The 21,822-nt window shown below is 37.9% G+C and overlaps 1 protein-coding gene across 3 annotated transcripts in view; it reads left to right on the top strand.

Annotated features, from left to right (window-relative positions):
- The window catches only part of CDH2 (cadherin 2), a 114,339-nt gene that overhangs the window by 61,354 nt on the left and 31,163 nt on the right, over positions 1-21,822 (top strand). The window contains exons 1-6 of one of the 3 annotated variants that reach the window (XM_038160502.1): positions 9,398-9,613; positions 14,979-15,205; positions 17,039-17,185; positions 18,263-18,418; positions 19,787-19,931; positions 20,985-21,157. In XM_038160502.1, coding sequence (XP_038016430.1) covers positions 9,562-9,613; positions 14,979-15,205; positions 17,039-17,185; positions 18,263-18,418; positions 19,787-19,931; positions 20,985-21,157 — 900 coding nt within the window. In that variant the 5' untranslated portion in view covers positions 9,398-9,561. Of the gene's footprint in view, positions 1-9,397; positions 9,614-10,057; positions 10,077-14,978; positions 15,206-17,038; positions 17,186-18,262; positions 18,419-19,786; positions 19,932-20,984; positions 21,158-21,822 lie in introns of those variants that run through there. The other 2 variants (XM_038160510.1, XM_038160494.1) reach the window with 2 other exon arrangements.

Genomic DNA, 21,822 nt, shown 5'->3' with positions numbered 1-21,822 from the left:
CTGATGACCATAGTGAGGAAAAGTATCAAATACTAGCAAATATTTAAAAAATAAAATGTGCTACGTGACTGAGAAGACATTCTTAGGAAAAGATGCACCCTTTTCATTTTCATTTCATCTAGAGAAATTAGATAGCTTTTTTGATCTTAAACATCTAGTTTTTACTTCAGATAAATGAAAATCACAAGCTCACCTGTGCTTTTGACCTGATGAGACTACAAAGAAAGAATGGTTCTCTTTGACAAGAGTGGAAACATTGACACAGATCATATAAATTTATTTTTTTCAAAATAAAACAACAAAGATTTCAGTGTATAGTTTAAGTGGTTGACAGATTTTCAGGACAGTGTTTTGAGAGTAATGTTGTTTCCTCATGCATTTCTTAATTACTTCAGTATGACTTTCAAATTTTTCTTTACAGGCTTTGGTGCTGGTTTCTGATTCCTTTGTGGAAGGTTTCTGAATTTAGGTCTTGCCTGCTTTTTAGAATTAATTTAAGAATAGTTTCTGATTTTTTTGTAAACACAGCCTGAATTGAGTTTGCTCTTCATCCATCAATAGATAACAGCATCTCTCGTTGTGATGGGGAGAATGCATTTGATAGAATAGTGGAAAGAAGTGCTGTGTCCAGTGTTGTTATTCCCTAAAATACTGTGAGTTAAGCTTTCAGGTAAGGAAGATGTCTTTGTTTAAGACATTGCTGTTTGTCTTGGCTTTTCCACCCTGCATCAAGATTTTGGGAAGACTATGGGATCTTCTACCTTTAGAGACTTTTTCTTATTCTCTTTCCATCTTTCCCATTTGGGAGAATGATAGAACAAGCACCTACATGGCAATAGTACTGCCCTAAAAAACATGGACACATTTTATGGCAAACACCTCTCAAAGACATGTAGTTGAAAAATGTGAAGGCAGAGAATAGGGTTGTGTCATGTGTAATAAGGTAGGCTAAGAAAAGACATAGTGTAGTCAAGCTGTATTAAGGATATTAATTAATACCAAAACAAGTTGATGTTGCAGTACTTGGTAAAAGTGCAGAAATCTGCTGGATCTGGAGATAAACTACTGTAAGAACAGAGTTGTGTAGCATAGAAAGACATGAGTCAGTTGAATGTGATTTTAAGACAGAACTGAATGCAGTTACTGATTTTTATCATGAGGGCTTGTTGAGAGTAGCGCAGAGAAATCACAGCTCGGTGACTAAAATTTCGCGTCTCAAGTTCCTCTTGTTACCTTGGTCCTCAAAGAAAAATTTGAATTGTATATTGGAGACATCTAGCAATAAAAGAGTTAAGGAAAAACCATGTAGATTGGTTATACCATTTGTTTTGAAAATCTGTAAGTTATGGCTATAATGTACAAAATGCCAACAGATGTACATTAAAAATGACATCTCTGCATTTATAAAACAAAAAAAATCCACACTGTAGTGAACTTTATAAATTTTTAACTTCTAATAAGGAACAGCAGCCATGTTGTATGCTTGTGAGCCAAAAATCTGGTTAATTTTCCCCAAATGCCTTTCTCCATACCCAGGGTACCATATGTATTTCATTTGTGGCATCATGTGTATGTTTCTTGATTTTTCTTTTGATTTATGACACTACTAAGCATGAATCTGTTAAGAACTTCACATGAATGTTATTATTTTACATCATAGAATGTTGCCTTTTGTAACAACCTTAAGTTACATATACAGTACCACAAGGATTATTGAAAAATGGACTGGACCTCAAAATGAAGTTCAGTTTTCAGTGGCTCTTTGCTTTCCCTTGGAAGCATATCAAAGCAAAGTAATAACATTTCAGTGCCAGTATTTTAAAATGTAGCTCAGATGTTTATTGTAAGGTCAGATCTGTTCCGTTTCACTTGCTGCTTCCTCCTGCTTTGGGAGAGGCTGCTTGTAGTTTGCAGAAATCCATTTCTCATGGGAAGGTGAGCTTTAGATACCATGATCTTGAGCCCTGAGAGGCAAATCAAAATAACACATCACTCATTTACTGTAGGCATTGCCTAACTTAATAAGAGTTGCTCTGGACTCCAACTGCTCAGCTGAGATGGGCAGATGAAATTGATTATATTGCTTGCTAACCTGTCTGATTACCTCAAAGTAAAGGTACCTAAAATCAAAGTGTTGCACCAGCCATGTAGAATCTCTCCACTGGGTGGAAGGTCTTCAGTACAAAGACTGTGAGCAGCCTGTACAAACAAAGCTGAAAATGTGATTCCATGTGTTCTGGATAGTGCTTTTTGGACAACTACTGAGCCTGTGTTTGCAGGTTCTCAGGCTGTGTTCCCTGGGAGCCTCCCCCTGAGCGTAACTGAACTCCTCACCTTTACTATTAAATGGACTAGGGTGATGTGAATATAGATATATATATCCGTGTTCCAGTTAGAATGTGCACCTTTTAATAGAAAGTACAAAGTAGTGGAGAATACCTGCACTACAATTATTTTAAATTAATAGAATGCATTTAGCTTTGGGGGCTATTTTTCTTTATTTTCAGGGTGTGCATGTGTTAGGGGACAGTTTGTTTCATAGCTTTTTTGTGATGGATTAGTTAGTGGGTTTTGGGGTGGGTTTTTGTTTTAGTGGGTTTTTTTTTTTTTTTTTTTTGCTTTTTTGTTTGTGTTTTTTTTAAAACTTCCTAGAACACAGCCCTAAATCCTAGTGAAATTGATTCTAAATATCACTGCAGAGACTCCAGTCTTTGGCTATGGATGCAGACTGGCCACACCTGCATGCAGATGGCTGTCAGGTCCCTCAGACAGAGGGGAGAGGAGAGAGCAGTTTTTTATCTGCTACTCATGAACGTCAGACTCATAACATCTGATGACAGGTTGCTATTTCATGCTCTGCAGTTTTGTTTCAACAGAAACTCAGTATGCTGTTTCACTGAATGACTTCATGTTCTCCCTGTTGGTGACACTATTGCATTTATGGACCAAAAGCATATTCACATGCACACAAAGACACATCTGGAGTATAGTATTAGAGAGGAACTGTGCATCATGCACCCAGAAAGGAAAGAATTTTGCCATGAGTAACTTTAACAGTCTTTTAGATAGATCATGAATCTGCTTATATTAGCCATCAAAGCACAGCATTTCAGTGATTTTTGCACAAGATGTTCATGGTAATGCTTATCCTAAGGAGAAATATCTCTGGATCAGCAGTCATTACTGTAGAGCACATTGGATAGTATTTTCTGAAATATACAGCAAGCGTAGCGTGGCTTTCTTTATTCGCTTCGCAAACTGGCATTGTTTTTGGGAAGAGGAAGTGAAAAGAGATGCTTGTTCTCGTGAGTGAATGCCACAGGTGTCTTTTTGAGGAATTCAAACATTTGAGGCAATTTAAGAAGAATACAGATGGCAGTTGAAATAGCCATTGAAATGTTAAAATGCTTATTACAATAGGGCTTTTCCATTCAGATTCCTTTTGGAAATGAATATTTAGTATTCTAGTAAGCAAAGCAAGAAGTGCCTTCTATTGGAATAACACAGTACTTGGGTTTCTAAAGGAAGATTTAGTTCCATTTTTGTGATGGATTGATTCTGCAAGTTACTGAGTGTTTCCATTGTTCAGGTATTTGTATTATGTTTGATTCATGTAAGTGTTAGAAGTTACCCAATTTTCATCTTGTACCTAGGACTCCCAGTCAGGGGGCAGTCCTGTTACACCAATTGCTGTTGAAATAATCCCCAGACACTTGGGATGAAGTCTGGACATTTAGAGGGCGTTGCTTTGTAATCTTTGCTTAGAAACTTATAATGTTTTGACTAATAATTGAAAAATCAAGGCTGCATAGAGTGCAATAGCTCAGTACTTCTCAGCAAAATAGTCTTGACTCAGACAGTAATAGGTTAATTGCCACATCCAGAAATGAATCCTAATGATTCCCTCTAGGAGCCATTATCACATGTGGGGTTTTCATTGAGATATTTATAACTGTAATCTTTGGTCTCAAAGCTCATGTAACTGTTCAATCCAGCAAAGGGGTTCAGAAAGGTAATACCCTGCTCTCATCCTTAGGCTTTGCTAAAAGTAGAATTTTCAGTTCTAGTTCAATCAGTCAAGCTCCTGCTATTTTCAGGCATTATTCCAATCTAACACAATTTGAATGTCAAGTGTCTTGTGTTTTGTGCTCACAAGGCCCACAGGAAAGTCTAGACACACACACAAAAAAAAAAAAAAAAGGAAAAAAGAAAAAAGCTGCATTTATCATAGGAAGAGTATCCTCGAATATGTCAGAGGACCCGTTCTTTTTCTTCTCTGTTCTTCTGTGACTAGACTGAATCATGATTGTAAAACAAGAGTCTGTTCAGCCAGGTCTGTCTCTTCTCTTTCCACCTGGAATAAATTGCATAAATTTGCACAGCATTGCTTTGGCACAGAATCCTGAAGTATGTCTTAATTTTGCAGTACTGAAAGTTCCCTCTTGAATGAAGTCTGTCTGTATTTCATTTGCAAATTGTATCCAAGGATTTATTTTCTTTTTCCCCTTCCTATATTAATCCTGGTACCATGTTGTGCTGCTTTCATGCTTGTCTGCGTTTTGCTAAGAAAACATTTTTTTAATCTGTTTTTTTCCTGGTGTAACGCCTCTTTTATTTCTGTCAATTCTATTACTGTCGATTTGAATTTGAGGGGATTATCTGAGCCTCGTAATTTTGTAATCCCTAGACAAGACATCCAAAAAATGGTAAAGGATCTTGGAGGAAAGTAGCATCACTTAAATTTTGACTTACACAAGTAACCTCATGTTGGTCATTTTAATGAGTTTGCATCGTATGGTGCAGTCAAACATGAAGCAGCAGGGCTACTTCTGCTTGCAGCCAGTGTTTGTCTAAATTACCTACAGTCAGGTGGGCCTTACATGAAATAAAAAGATCATTTGAAAAGGCTCAAGTCTGATGTCCTCACCCTGCAGCGTAGACACAAAAAGTCCAAGTTTCTCCTTCTCTTTTGTTTTTCCTTTTGTGCTGTTGATACTTGGTGACTTTGCAAGGATGGGTGGTTTTCATCTCATTGAGAATATGGTTTAGGTAGTCAACCAAGAAGATAAAAATAATTAATAATTGTTTGAGAGCATTCACCAAGTGCCGGTCGGTAGAAAGTATTCCAGCAATGGATTTTTTTTTTCTGATCCGTGGAGTTATTTTAGCTCCTGAGGAAAAAATACGTAATGTGTGCACTAATTACTCTGCTCCCTAGTGTGGACTGATGACAACATTGTTTCTCTATGATGTTGCAGTGTTTTAGGTGAGCTTCCATAGTCAGCCGTGTCAAGTAATTTCCTACATATTTCTAGTTAAAACTAATTCTAATACTAGTGGTTCTTCATTTATTTCTAAGGCATCTGCACAAATATTTTGGATTGAAGGGGAATGTGAGGCATATTTGGAGAGATGCTATAACAAGATTCTATGAACAACCCAAATAATAATCTCAAAATATGTGAAATCAGGCATTTTCCTTATAGTTCTCTTGATATTTCCCCCTCTTTAATGGTCGTCAGTTAATTAGCATGTCACCTATTTAAATGTTGAAAGCAATACACAGAGGGAGTGAATACCCATTTAGGGGTTATTTCCACCCACAGGTACTCCCTCATAATATGACAGACGTATAACTTTTTGAGTCCTCTGCTTTGTTGTGGGCAGCACTGCTGTGGACTGGCTGTGAAATACTCTGTACTAGCCTGCACCAGTTACCAAGAGCTTTTTCTGAATTTTAAGGTCAGGTATCTCTGTTTAAGAATAATAATGATGAAAACCTGAGGTCTGACTAGATGCTATTAAGCTGCCATGCCAACTAGTTTTCTGCCTGATGCCTACTGGACATGATCCAGTGATACTGTAATCCATGGGATTTATGGTTTTTATTGCTATCTAACCACATCAGTGTAAATACTGCTGGGCTGTCTCTGCTGTCTCTTCCACTCCCTGTGGCAACTGGCAGGTTTCTTCCCCTTGTTTAATACAAAAGCACAGTGTTCAGGCAGGGTGTTTTTTCACCATTATCCATTTGCTAGGAACACCCTGTGTTACAGGGTGGTTCTGCTCTGAGATCAGCCATGCTTGCTGTGTGCTGTGGGGATGCTGGTGCAGTTGTGTCCATATCCATTGGAAGGTTTTCCAGGTTTCCCTACAGAGGATGACAGCCTTCATTTTTTACCAAAGAAGTGGTGCACAGAGCTGTCACATTAACTAGAGTATGACTAAGGACCTTTTAAAAGTCATAAAGAATAATTGCAGCTTTGGAAAATTAGACCGTAGCATTCCCAGAGGAGGGACATGTGGGAGTGTGACAAAAGCCATAGTGTTGGGCAGACCAGACAGAGGAAGGAAGGAGGGAAGCAGAGGAAAATATGTATTGGAGTTTGTGGAGGGTCATTGCATTCAAATGTGTGCTGGTTTGTGGAGCTGAAAGGCAGGTTTAGGGAGAGTTGTCCCCTTTCCCCTTGAAGCATCCATAGCCACATGGGAAGGACTGCCAAATGTGATCTCAAGAAACTGTAGGGTATCATCCTGGGGTATGCAGCAGAATACAAAACATTAAGCATTCCCACATCTGCTTCAAGACTTTTTTTTTAATGGATTGTGGAGAGGAGTGCTGCCATTTTGTCAGTTCTGGAAATTTTTGTTTGATGCAATGCAATGCAAATACAACACTCATTTCTGCCTGAGCAGTTCTGTACTTTAATGAGAAAAATCCCTAATTTTATTTTGTTGTATTTATTTTCATGGTAAGAAGTGACACATTACCTAAAAGTGATATATGCTTCTCTCCTATGTTCTGTTGTTGTTCCTAAACCCCTTTTAGTGTGGGGGCTTAAGCCACTGTTTAAAGCTGCTGACTGGTTGAATTTATAAAATAGATCATCAGTTCATTTTTAAGTATGCACCCATTTGATATTTCAGCAAGTTCTGGCTTTTTACAGAAACTGGAGGTGCCTGGATATTTACTTTGTTAGTTAATTTGTTTATTTTCGTAAAGACAGCCTCCAGTAATCTTTCTGCCTAGGTGTGCTCCGAGCCTAAGCTGCACCCTGAAATTAGCAATGCTTTGACGCCTCAGCACCTCTGTCAGGAGCACAGTTGAAAGAGGGGACAGGAAAAATGGGAGCATCAGGGAATAAAGTAAGTTTCTTTAAACTAGAAAGCAGAACACTTGGAAAGGCAGGGAGAAGGAACAATAAAGAGAGGAGAGCTAGGAAAAAAAAAACTTGAAACCTGAAGCCTAAAAGGACTTCAGGCCAAGAACAGTTAGCATAGAGAACATATAAAAGCATCTATTCTCTGTTCTCACTTTCCTTATTGCTAGTGAGGGAAAAAGAAAAAAAAAAAAAAGAGCTACCTTTTTGGCATTTTCTAAAGATAGAATAAAAGGAAAAGCAGCTTATCCAGTTTTTTACTAGATATTTAAGTCATTACTGTAGCACAAAAACTGCCCTTTAATTGCCGCACCGTAATTGTAGGTATTTGTTTCTTACGCTGCTTAAGGTCACATAAAAACGAATAGAGGTAAAAATAGGTTTGTGTTAAGTGCCTCAATTTTGAAACCATTTTCTGCTAGCTATCTGCAGAGACAGTACTTTCCCTTTAGTCTCCTGGTTTGACTGTTCAGTAGATACATTTTTTTAATTACCAAATTGGATTTTAGCAGGTGTAGTCAGTTGATGCACTATGGGTATAAGAGATTAGTGTTTAATCCTTCTTTTTATTACTGTGTAGAATGGTGGGCTTGGGAAAGTATTAAAGGTGCATTGCATACTCCAGAGTACAGAAATGACATTTATTACTGAGTTTTCTTTCAGCTAGCATCATTTAGAAAAAGGCTGGTGCAGAACTCTGCAGGGGCCTATAGGCTCATCTATAGTGAAACTGCCTTTAAACAATACAGAGTGGAGGAAAATGGAAAGCAACTTTTTGTGTTTTAAAACAAAAGCAGTTGTCAAAATACAAGTACTTTCCCTCTTGAAGATGATTATTCTCTTTTTCTACATTTTATTTTTTCTAAAATAAAGACAAAAGGGATGTGAAAAGCACAGATCTTTGTGCCAGTGAGTGGTAGAGGCAAAGACTGAAAAGGGTCAGTGAATCAGATATAATTTGGACTCTGTTTGAGATACCAGTCCTGTGTTTTGCTGATGGCTGGTATTCCCGTACTGAAAAGCTGCAGAGGATTTCTATCGAATAGAAAGAACATTATCCCCATTTTCATTCTGGCATGCCTGTTACGACTTTGTTCTGTAAACAAAGAGGATTATGGGAACTGGAAACTAGATGGCATTTTATTAAAGAACTGTGTGAGTCTTTCCCTGTGAATGCAAGAATTAGGCAGTCTGGAGATAGCTATCTGTGAAAGAAAATACTTCAAAAATAGACCTTAATGTTTGAATTATTAGGGCTCATCAGGAGGCATTAGGATTCATAAGGCCTCATGAATGTAGGAAGGAGATTTAATATTTCCCTGTTGCACCTTGCAACAAAATACTTTAAAAGAGAAACTTTCACAGTAATTGTACAAATTAAGAATGAAAAAGAATATGTTGCAGAAACAGGGAGAGGGAGATTTATGTCCAGTGTTCTTCTGTCATGTAGACTGCCAGATTGCTTTGAAAGTATGTTATTTTAGGAAACGTACATATTTATCTATCTAGAACTAGCAGTCTCAGGAGTGGGGCAGGAGAGAGAATTGCACTGAGTCATAGTTGTGGTAACCAGTACAAATTGCTTTTACCAGGATACCATACAACTTTTAATAAAACTTAGGGTTTTTGTACAGTGGACTACTTAACGTCCTATTTCCCCAGAGTAAAGTCATATATCAGTACTAGGTTTTACCTAATGCCTGCTGCAGATTACTCAAACTGCTTTCAATTTAATGAAAAAACTGTAAAGTATGAATTAAACCTAATTCTTGCAAATCACCTTTTCTTTTAATTATTATTTTCCTAACTGAATAGATAATTAAGCAAACAGTTCAGTGTGGAAAAGTGGGAAGTTGAGCTGCTATTAGTCAGATCATGAAACAACTAAAGTTGGTAAATAGCTTGAATACATCCTCAGTTTCACCTGAGTTGAAAGCTTCCAGTGTGGCACTTCTTCACCGCTTGAGAGCTTCATAACCAGGCTTACCCATGGAACCAGGCTGTAAAGATGTTGGAGACAAGTGTAAATAGGATTTCAAAGCAAATGGGCCGTATTTGGCCCTTAGTAAGTGGCAAAACTCCAGTTGGGCTTGCGTGACCTGCTGAAGCAGCCCTCTACTCCAAGTGGGCTGGGGTGGCAGAACACAGTGCTCAGCACAAGGCACAGGTTTTCAAAAGCAATTATTGAATTAGCAGGCTTTGGTAAGTAGCTGTCTTTTGACAGCCAGCTTTCTTTTCAAGTGTCACAGCTTGGTTAGTCCAGCAAGGCTCAAAATGAGTAGCGCTTTGAGATTTTTGGATGGTTGGAGTATGGGATAAACTACAGGTCATAAATATAGAAGCAGAGAAGAAAAAGGGATTAGGAAAAAAAGAGTAGAAGAAACTTTTAGAAGCAACACTGATGTACGGAAATTTCTCTAAAAGATATAATGACAAATGGAATTACAATACAGGTAGGGAAATGCCATTGCCTAAAATAACCTGATTATATTTCATATTTATTTTGACTGAGTAATTTCCGTAGCTAATGTTCTCAGTTTGCAGATGCGAACAACATTTTTCTGGCTGATGTAGAAACCTATATATCAGAAAATCAGATATTAAATAATATTTAATAAGATTTCGAGATTGTTCCAGGAAGTTCTAAAATCAGACCAGATTTAAGGGTGGTGATGGAAAAGGCAAGTTAGAATGTATTTTAGCTCTTTGTGATTATAACAGTTCGGCAGGATGTCAAAAACCCAGTTCTTTTGAAGGTCATCTATAATTATAGTAAAGGATGTCTCATGGGTATTACACATGCCACTCCAACAAGCCATGAACTGAAATACGAGCATGTGCACTATGCCAGTAGGACTAACAGATCATCTTACAGATACAGAAGTAACCAGTATGAATAAATTACTAATTTATAAAGTAAGAGCATGGCGGGAGCAGGGGGGGCATTATATGGGGTTTCTTGGGTAGTTTTCTCCTGCTTCTCTCTCTGAGAAGTAAAGATTTTTTTTTTTTAATACAGAGTGTTCTTGGAGAGTGTTCAGATATTAAATATGCAGATGGCTAGACAGTTCAAGCAGAATGTTTCCATATAGTTTCTCCATCTGTCAGAGGTAAAAGTGGTATCTAGTAGGTAGTTGTACCTAAGATACTTTCTTATTCTGTTTATTTTGTCTGTTGCAAAATGATCCCAAGTGGATTAAATAGCTATAGGTTTTCTGTTTTATGATGCACACTCTTGACTGTATTGCTGAAGTACATGTGTTGTTAGCACTTGGCATTTGTTGCAATTTTCCAGGATGTCTACTGAGTCTTTGCCTTGAGGTTGATGCTTAGGCATTGAGAAGAGCATTCAAGAGGTGTAGCGTTCCAACAAATTTACTGAAGGAAGCACACTAGTGTGCTTGTAAGCATGTGGATGTTATCTAGATGTGAATTGAATTATTTTCTAAGTGCAGAAAATCCAGGTGGCAAACTCAGTCTCATGATCAAAACAAGTAATTAAAATTCTGTATTAATATTCTATGTTGCACATGAATATATATGTTCATGAAATATTGTACAGTCGGCTGTAATATTAACAGCAATTTTTTTGCTCAGTCCTTGTTTGGATCAAGTGATTCTGATATTATTTTCCTAGGACAAAAAGAGCAGAAGCAGGTTGTCAAAGAGTGCAAATCAACATGAGTAGCTGTATTTTATAGATACTATGAATCATTCATCTCGTTAGACCTGAGTAGGAGTGGTGGTGATCTCTAGTGCACTTTAAAGGAATTTGCATGTCTAGTTCTTAATGTTTTGTACACTACACATGTATGCATATCTTGTAATTACTTCCATGCAAGAGTGTTAAACTGAAAGCTTCCTTTAATGTCATGGAGCTGTAGACTTTCATTTTACAATGTTGTAGTCTCAGAGGTCCTCTTTTATTCTTTATTTAATAGAATATACTTGCCTTGGTTTTAAGACAAGAAAAGACTCAAATTAGGATATTAATGGTCTTTTGTCTTAGGGTATAATATTTAATAATGATCATATGCTAATACTAAATACAATTTTTCTTCTGTTCAAAGACGAGACCCTACATTTATAAACCTGTGTGCACAGCCCTATTTACTCCCGTGTTACATATTACTGCTTCTATATGACCAAAAGTATTCTCTTTAAAATTGAAACAGTTATCTTTGAGTTTGATTGAATACTTCCCAGGGCTTTCAAATAATATACTTCCAAAAAGTAAATACTTTCAGAAGATGCACAGGATACTCAAAAATACTTAAAAATCCATGAGTTATTTTTACAGATTATGATACTCTTATCTGATCATTTATGCAGAGTGTTATTAAAATGCAGTAAAATCAGATACCTGATTACTCTTTCTATTGCATATAAAGTAACTAAGATTCTGCAGATTATATCTAGTTAACCTTTTCTTAAGAAGAAAAAAATCTGTGATTGATCTGTCAGCATAAAGTGACTTGTGGAAAGTATGCCTCCCTTTCCTGTGGTTTTTAGAAAAGAATATGGTTGCATAATCAGTCATTACTCACAGTAAAAAAAATATATTTCCTGTAGCATTTTTGAAAAAAAAAAGTCTTTGCCTGAAAACCTACTGTCAGAAATCACTCTTTGTTCATACTACTTGAACACTGAAAAATGAAGCAAAGTGATCTAAATCGAATTTACAAGACTGATAACCATGTGGTTGGGGGGAGAGTAGCTACTGCACAACCTGTACTCTGTCAAGGGAATTTAATTATAGATGGTTATACTTGACTATAATTCGTTAATGTGTGCTCCTTGCAAAGGGAGAATAATTCTCACATTGACAATTTTATATGTTTTTACCAGGATACTGTCAGAGGAAGGGATTTTCATTGAATTTCATAATACACAGTCGCCTGAGGGAAGAATAACAATGAAGTGGCTAGCAGGGTGGATTTTTTTGTTTTATTTTTGTGCTGCTGGAGTCTATATGTAAGGACATGGGAGAAAAGAAATCTTCTTTATAAATTTGAATATCTAAAATAGGAATATATTCTGCTACTGTGCAAAAGTTAAGAAAATTTTTTTATAAAATATTGTTGTGATGTCTTGGTCTTTCAGACTGTAATGACAAATACTCATTTTAGCTTTCATCTTTTTGAGAAACAGTAATGATCAAATTTAGATTCATTTTCATTCTCTTTCCCACTCTTGTACTTTTTGGAAGTAAGTCTGAGAAGAGCCAGAGATAGAGCTGGCTCTAGAGCTGTTTGTCCTTTTGACACTGTTTGAAAAGCAGATTTTGAGAGCAGTTGTAGCTGAGATGAGAGGTTCGCAGAGGCACAGAGCTATGGGTTATGTTACTGCCTGGTGGTTTTTTGGCTTTTTTTACTTACTTTTTTTTACTTTTTTACTTGAACTGTTTCTGAGAGGTTTGTTTGTAAACAGTGATGTCATTTTAAGGATGCCCAGCTTCCTCCATGCTTGGGGTCTGGGTCGTCTGTGTCTCTGTAACCAAGTACAAATAGCACTGTTTAATAGTCCACTCATTAAATTCTTATATCATTAAATGTAGTGACTTTGGAGTAAGTTCTTCTTGGACATCTTTTTATTTTGTGTGCTGGGCAATACAGTCCACCCCGGTCTAAAGGTGGGCCAGTTCAGAATTACAGAATTAGGACTGTGGTAAGTATTTCTACATACTGGAGTAGTTGCTTTAAGTAGTAGCTTTATATTCTTGGCTTAGAGTCATTCATGTTCTCATTTGGCTGTAGCATTTCAAACTAGTGTTGCAGTGAGCTGACTCAAGCTGCAAGGCCCATGTTGAAAAAAGTGGGGGGTCAATGGGATGGTTAACATCTGGGAACTGGAACTTCTGCCAGTTTTCTCCTCCCATGTGACCAGCAAAACAGAGGATCTGGCATCTCCAAATTCTGCCGACCGGTAGCCTGTAGATTATAGGGAAGGAAGTCATTGTAACTGATAGGTAGGATGGACTTGAGGAGCCATAGGAATTGCTTAAATATATGAAAGCTTACACGAGAGGCTGAGTATTTACTAAAGTTTTAGAAAACCACCCTCTTCACTTTTGAGGAAGACCAGAAGCAACCTCTCCAAGGAGGAACACAGGAGGAGCCCTGCTGGTGAGGCTTCAGCCTTTTACCTAGGAGGGAGATTTGTTCTTTCAGGGCTCAGTGTTTTGTGGATGTGGCATGCCCTTCTCCTGAAGGTGGGGCTGGTCTTTCACAGGAAAAGACCTTCAAACTCTGGGATCTGTCTGGAAAGAGCAGTAGCCTTGCCCAGTTCAGCAAGATGAAAATTAAGAAGGTTGATGCTGTATCATTTATTTAGAGTAGTGCTGTGCTTTGTCTCCCTTTTTTATCTGATGGACTGTTAAAATGCAGTCTTTTCTGTCAGGAGAAGGCAGATGGGGGATTCTGGATAACTGAAAAGGTGCAATAAGGAAAGAAATTTAGTCTGTCATCTTAACATCAGCTTGGTCCCTAAAGTTCAAATAAAAAAAAGTATGGTTCTTCTTAGAAGAAGAACCATACTTTCTTTCTTCCTGGAAACAGAAGAAAGCATATGATGCATGACATTTAGTAGTGATTTTTCTTGAGAGGGACCTTTAGGTTTTGAAGCTAAATAGTTTTTGCATGGTTTAGCACACTATAAAAAGTGCAGTGACTGAAATGAGGCATAAAGCCTCATTTCATCTTCATCTTCACTATGTGGATTTCAGCACAACCTTCATAATGATATTTTGCACTTCTATTGCCCATGCAATCAAAATATTTCGTAATGCTTTGGAAACATTAAGGAGCAATCATTGGTTATAAAAGCACACTTTCATTTTTTAACTTACTATTATTTGCAGTAACCCAGAAGATAACTGGTGGTGAAAAGAATTGGGTAGAGAACCTGTTACCAGTTCTGTTTTGTGGACAACACATCATTATCTCTATATTCAGTTTTACTGATTTCTTGTTCCACTGTGTGTCTTTCAGACACAAAAGAAGGAAGGAGGGAGGAGGGAATTAAACAAGAATAGGTAATTTTTAAGTAGATAAAGGGACATGTGTGGTACAGAATATAGCTTAAAAAAAACCCAAAAAGCAAAAAAAAAACCCAAACAAACAACAAAACACTAAAAAACCCAAACAAACAAACACAAAAACCCAAACCAAAAGAAAAAACTCAAGATCTTTAACTTAAGTTTTCTTTAGGAAGCATTTACTGCCTCCTCCATCTTGTCAATGAGGGACAAGGAAACTCAGTCCCAGAGCTCATAAGTAATCTTCCTGACATGGCACAGCTGAATCACAGACTGATTTGGGCACAGGATTTAATATTTTTAACATATTTCAGGGTTTCTGCCTTACCCCCATTGCCAGAGAGAGCGTGCTGGAGACACAGTTGTGTTTGCAGTTATGGTTGCAGTGTAACAAAATTTTTTGAGTGTTTTTGATGAATCAACTTGATGGATCTTTGCAAAGCTTGAGATGCAAACCCAACTAGCAACCGACTGAAATGTACTGTAGGACATGGAAGGAGCTGGTTTTCTTGCTCATGGTGGTTTAAATTTGTAGCCAGGAGGCTGTTCCTGTCTAGGGGTAAAATCTCTGCCTAGCAGTCCACAGAAGAATATCATTGTTACATGGAGTGGACTGACTGGTAAAGTACAAGTCCTAACTTGTAACTGCATGTGATAATAGCAGCAACAAGCTAAGTATCTGTGCTTTTGACTTTGCTCTTAGTGCATTTGATGTCCCAGCGAATTCAAGTGGACCACTTTTTCAATTTTGTTTTGTTTGCCATTTCATGTCTGTTTTACAGTGAGGTTTCGAAGCTGTGATGCAAACCAAAAAATACACTTTGGTAGCAGTGAGCCAGAAGATTTCAGAGTAGGTGAGGATGGTGTGGTCTATGCAGAGCGAAGCTTTCAACTTTCAGCGGAGCCCACGGAGTTTGTCGTGTCTGCTCAAGACAAGGAAACCCAGCAAGAATGGCAAATGAGGGTGAAGCTAACCCCTGAACCAGCCTTCACGGGGGCTTCAGAAAAGGTAAAACAAGAGCTTAATGCAGCCTGTATAAATGTATCTCCACAAAGAGGCCTAAAAATAAGGGTTTAATTTTGCCTGTCATGCACCTCTCCGTGAACCAGCTTATTAATGGACACCTAGTGCATGCAAAGCCAGAGCTTTAGAAGGAGCTTTGATCATCTTTTATTCTGTAGTTTTGCTAAGGCATGAAAAGACATGCCTATTTAACTATATAGGATTCTTTGTGTTTGAGCTTTTTGTTTGCATAGCTTGAGATTTATACCTGAATTTAAGTCTCACACAGCCATTTCTTTATTTTAAATTGCTTGAAAGTATTATAGTATTTATTCAAGCGGTTAAATATAACCACAAAATAAACAAATCTGTGATAGAATGCATCAGTCACATTTATTAGATGGGAACTGTAGATTTACAGCAGTAAGTAGGAAAGCACTTCTGGCAGGGAATATTGGCTTTGTCTTGTCCCGTCATAATCAAATTGGAGATTGTAAATTATTCATGATTCCAGCACTGCTTGGTAAGGAAGATGGTCTCCCTCTGCTGGAAGCTGCCATAGGATAAACCATGTACTGTAACAAAAATCAGACATAGCAAGATGCAATTAGCAATGTATTTACTTTAGAAAAGCATATTAGGTTGTTTACCTTTTTCTGTTATATTACCTGTTGCCTGCTGTTTCTTGCCTTCTCCTTAAAGTGCTTAGTTTACAGATAAAGAACAAAATTTATTCATAGATCAACATACCTATAATAGGTACACATTTAAGATTTAAACATCATGTTAAAAGTAGGTAATGTGGTTAATGTGGTTATGCAATACATTTTTCCTGAGAACACACTGGAGACCACTGCTGTGTAATCCTCAGTTATTTGTTTGCTTACTTGGTGATTGTGTTAAATTTGCTAAGGCATAATTTTAACAATGGAAATACTGTCATTTTGTTCATGGAAGCACAGTAAAAGAGCAGATACTTAGATGTGCTAGCACATGCCCTGTTTATTCCAGAGACGCTATTCAGGTGTCTTTACCATCAACAGATTGTAGAGGAGTAGAATCTGGCCTTCATTTGGGTGTCTCTTCATACTCTGTGATGTAGTTGCTTAGATTTAAAAAAAAAGTTCTTCTTTTAAAAGATTTGGAAGATGTTTTTGTCACCCTGTTTCCAACCTCAAGTAAGCTATCTGTATGTGCTGTCATCCAAAGGATGAAATGACTGCAGATATAGAAGGGAATAGGAAGGGAATGTTGACACCCAGCAGAGATTAATGCCCAGTGTGTAAAGTGGGTCATCTACTGCATCCATCATGGCTGACATAGGTTTAAAATAATTACAGCATTAATTCTATGGGATTTAATAGGGTCATAAATATTTGAGACATTCCTTACCAGTATGCATTAAACTTCTCTTGGAACTCAAATTACATTATAGCACACCCAGATCTAAATTTAGAGTACAATAGCACATTACCTGAACTGAAGCTCTAGCTAATGAGAAATACATAAAGGCATATTAATAAATTCTGCAAAATATTAACTACTTCTCAGAAGGTGCCAGATAGTTTACACAGTAGTGCCATGTTATAAATGGTTTATAATTCCCTTTCTCTTCCTAGTTAAATAAGAAAAAAAAGGGTTCTTAAAATTTTGCAGTGAAATTGTAAATGATATTAGTTATTTTCAAACTGCAATGTGAATGCGCATAAAACAGTTCAATGAACACAGAGGAGGGACAGTCTTTCAGTCAATTATGTAATTGTACCTGAGTTACTTTATAATGTCTGCTAGTAATTCTCCTTTTAACATGTGCTTAATTTTATCTTGTACCTGGGAAAGGACCAAAGGAAAATTGAAGAAATCATATTTCCATGGCAACAATACAAGCACAGCAGCCCTCTGAAGAGGCAGAAGAGAGACTGGGTTATTCCTCCAATCAACCTACCAGAAAATTCCAAAGGACCTTTTCCTCAGGAATTAGTTAGGGTAAGGAAGTTAATAGAAGTGTGGTTTCAGTGTCCCTCAGAGAGCTCTTGAAGAGGTTTTGTGTAAATGATGTCTTGTTCATCATCCAGACATTTATTAGAGTCCTTTGGGTTGGTTTCTTCTGGCTACCTGTGCATTGCATGCTGGGATGCATCTAATTTCCTGGGGTTTACTTGTTCCTGTGCATTCTGCTGATGGAAGATGACCTTGTTTTGGGTGGCAAGTGTGTTAAGGGGTATCTCTGCTGGTTCAGGAGTTTTCCAGTCTCCTGCACTGGGGTTCTCTGCCTGGGAAATGGTGTGGGAGTGAGCAGGAAGCAGAGTGCACCTGGAGACCAAAGGAAATTGTGTCTGATGGGGTGAGGACAGCCGCTCTTCCACAGGATTCTGCTGCCCAGAAGTGGCCACTGCAAGGAGCCACTGCAGGAGCCAACCTCTTCTGGGCTGGCTTCCAACCATGGTACTGACTGGTCATGACAAATTTGTTGGAACTTGGCAGAACATTAGCCCAAGTTGATAGGACACAATTTCACTCTGTTCTATTTTATGTGTGCGCTGGTGATTCAGCTTCTCTTCACAGATGCACTGCCCTTCAGTTGTTTCCTTGGAATATGAAATAAGTTCAATGTTTAAGCAAAAATGGCGAGTTTCTAAAGAGCAGGCCTGTCATGGAAGAGAGCCTGTAGCTTTGGGCTGAGAAGATACAGGAGAAGGGGAAAAACACAAACCATGCTTCTAATTTCGTGTGTAATTTTATGATACTATATGTTTTCTCTAAGATCTAAACAATTCTGCTTAAATTATTAGCTTGTTTTTATTAACACAAATAATTTTTATTTTGAGAAATAAATGGGGATAATTTTACATTTCTGAATATCTTTCGACCAGTTTTTAACAAAGAGTGCCGTTAAGAACTTCAGACTTTATACCAACTCTGTACCATTTCCAGAATATTTATTTTTGCAAGTACATCTTAAGGAGCAAGGAGAAAATAAATAGAGCTGCTGCTTGTCTCAGCAGCAGTCCCATCCTGTGCTTGTTTGTAGCTAATGTAAACTTCATCATTTTTGACACACAGATTAGGTCCGATCGTGATAAAAGCCTTTCGCTGCGGTACAGCGTGACTGGCCCAGGAGCTGACCAGCCTCCAACAGGCATCTTCATCATCAACCCCATCTCAGGACAGCTGTCTGTGACAAAGCCTTTAGACCGGGAGCAGATTGCTTCTTTTCATGTAAGAGTTTAATTTACCGCAAATCAGATTATCAAATTGAAGATGAACATCTGCTTCAAACATGACTTGAGCAGCCAGCACTTCGTTTTGTATGAGATATGATTTGAGGAGTTGGTAGCAGATTTGTATTTGTTGTACTTAATAAGGCTAACTCTTACTATATTTAAGCAGCTTAAATACATTAACATACATAAACAGTGATTAAATGTATTTAGGTAAAGTAATTTTAAAAGATTGAAATATGGATACTGTGGCTAATATTTCAAGTACAGGCCATTGATCACAGTCTCCACTGAATTGTATACTTTCTAGAAGTTTAATTTAGGAACTTAAATTAGGATGTGACTGCTATTAGAATTGCTGCAGCTGTGATTTAAGAAATGGATGGGAAGAATAACATACCAATTTTTATTTTAGGGGCAAATCTAAGCATTTTAATAGAATTGTAGATTAGGCCTGTCAGCTTATGAAAATTATATTCTTTGCTCTAAAGAAATTGACAAAGTAGACCACAGATTCCAGTACCAGTGGAAAAGGAAAGTTGCAAGGACAGGAAGAGCAGGCTGTGGCCTCAAGTTTCCTGTGCTTTTGGGAAACCATGCTGAAATCACCCAGTTCCTGGAGAGAGTTTTCCAGCATGTTGTGGATTAAAAAACTCCTTACCTTGTGCTCTGGGGAGTCCTTTGAGTGTTGTTCCCAAACAGAGGACACAGCAGGAGGCATCTGGGGGGGAGACGGGGGTGAAAGGCTCTCAAACAACAGCTCTAGCATCCATAAGATTTTAACTGAGAATTTGACATTGGCAGTTCAGGATTTACTGACTTAGGAATTTAAATTTATATGAGTAATTTCCAGAGTGGTGAGTTAATAATGCCACCTTGCTGCTTTCTAGTAGCTTTGTAAGCTGTAAATGTGTGTGTGTATATGCATGATGGGCATCAGCAGGAGGAGGAGGAGGAAGTTTCTAGAGGAGGAAGTTTCTCTTTCCCCTAGCAATGGTCACGCTCTGGTCTAAATACACAGATTTACATTTAAATCTGCATCTTTTTTGATAATTTTTTTCTTAATAGTCATTATTAAAACCAGAATTCTATATGACAGTAAGCACTAACAGTAATCAGAATTGCACAATCTAAAATATTTTTCATCAAATCAAAGAAGGACATCTGCAACTTAGAATAGTTTGGAAGTCTGAACATCAGTTCCATCAGCAACTTGGAAATTTAAAAGGTCGATATGAGGGAGCAGTAGCAGATAAGAAAATACACTGAGCTAAAAATGTCTGATGTGAAACTTCCTGTCACTATTGTTATATCTATTTGCAGCTGTACGTTGTGCAAATTCTAATACCTTTAATGATTTTTGCAGCTGAGAGCACATGCAGTAGATGTGAATGGAAACCAGGTGGAAAATCCTATTGACATTGTTATTAATGTCATTGACATGAATGACAATAGACCTGAATTCTTACACCAGGTTTGGAACGGGACAGTCCCTGAGGGATCAAAGCCAGGTAATGTATGGGCTTTTGGGAGGCAGAGGTATTATTTTGAAATATCATATTTACAGTATAATTTTGAGGATGTGATGAACGGAGTGCCTTCAGACCTTCTAATACTTTGAAAGATGTCTTTAGTGTGGTGAGCAAAATCTCAGATCATCTATCTTCTTATTTCACCCTATTTTTAATGCACTTTTTAGCATGCTGGGATTCATTTCCAAAAGGCAAAATTGCTATGTGCATGAACTAAAACCAGGGGAGGCTTTAAGTAGATGACTTCTGGTTCGTGGTTTTCAAAATCCTAATTATAACATCACAGTTCCTACATTTATTTTTATGATGGACATTGATGTTCATTTAGTTGACAGGTCAGGGTATAAGAGACTTCCAAAATGTCACTAGATGCAGTTCTAGTTGTGATTCCCAGAGGCTTTGCAAATAGTGGGATTTGAAATCAGTCATTTGAATTCTTGAGAAAACCTAAGTGTTGTTCAGATCTCATTAAAATTCTGATCAGCTCAGACTAAAGTTTGCACTATGGCTGAAACCACTTCCTTAATTTGTCAGAAGTGCAAAATGAAAGGTTAGCACCAGAAATATGTTTTCTAACTTTGCAGTGTTTACTTGGCATTTGAGATCTATCTCAGAGACTTTTGAAAGAGTATTATTTATATTGATTTTCAGTCACTATCAGTATGTCCACCAATTCTGAACAATAAGTATATTTCCTTTGGCCCAATTAATAACGTAAGCATCTAAACATGAGATGTTCTTTTGTTACAGAAATGTTATTTGTGGCAGAACTGTAGAGTTTCATTGTTTATGTAGCTTCTTCAGTTATAAGCAAATCTAGTCTTTTATAAACATAGAATATTTTTATCTTCTCTTATGTATTTTAATTACTCTGTTGGTGAGTCTTGATTTTAGCCAGTTTGTTTTAAGTAAAGAAGGAATGTGCAGATTTTACCAAAAGAAATATGGGCTTTGACCACTGCTTGTAAAATGATCTTGTATAATCTGAGTGTAAACTGTTTATATAACATCAATTATTTATCCTGCTGCTAGGAACCTACGTGATGACTGTTACTGCCATCGATGCTGATGATCCCAACGCCCAGAATGGGATGCTGAGATACAGAATCTTGTCGCAGGCCCCGAGCAGCCCCTCTCCAAACATGTTTACAATCAACAACGAAACTGGTGACATTATCACTGTAGCAGCTGGGCTTGACAGAGAGGTAGGGCAGGTCTTAATCCCGTGGTCTGAGTTGCACTTAATGTTGTAAAGAAGCATGGCTTGGGGTGGTGGGTGGGTGAGAGGCTGGACATGAGCTGACAGTGTCCATCTGCAGGCAGTCATATCCAGGGCTGCATCAGAAGCAGCATGGCCAGCAGGTCAAGGGAGGCAATTCTCCTCCTGTGTTCTGCTCCTATGATACCCCTCCTGCAGTGCTGCATCCAGATCTGACATTCTCAGCATAGGAAATAAGTGAACCTGCCTGGAGCAAGTCCAGAGGAGGGATGTGAAGATCATCAGAAGGTTGGAGCACCTCTCCTGTGAAGATAGGCTGAGAGAGCTGGGGCTGTTTAGCCTGGAGAAGAGAAGGCTCTGGGGAGTCCTTATTGCTGCTTTCCAGTACCTAAATGTGGCCTAGAGGAGAGCCTGGAGAGGGGTATTTAATAAGGGCATATGGAGATAGGACAAGGAGAGATGACTATAAATTGAAAGCAGGTGCATTTAGATCAGATAAAAGGAAGAAATTCTTTACTGTGGGGGTGGTAAGATGCAAGTACAAGTTGCCCAGGAGAAGTTGTGTATGCTCCATCCCTGGAAGTGTCCAAGACCAGGTTGGATGGCATTCTGAGCAACCTGGTGTAGTTGGAGGTGTCCCTACCTGGGGCT

The sequence above is a fragment of the Motacilla alba genome, chromosome 2, assembly GCF_015832195.1.
Source record: "Motacilla alba alba isolate MOTALB_02 chromosome 2, Motacilla_alba_V1.0_pri, whole genome shotgun sequence".
Taxonomy (NCBI): Eukaryota; Metazoa; Chordata; class Aves; order Passeriformes; family Motacillidae; genus Motacilla; species Motacilla alba.
Note: the sequence above shows the minus strand (reverse complement) of the source record. Positions and strands in the feature narration are given on the sequence as shown.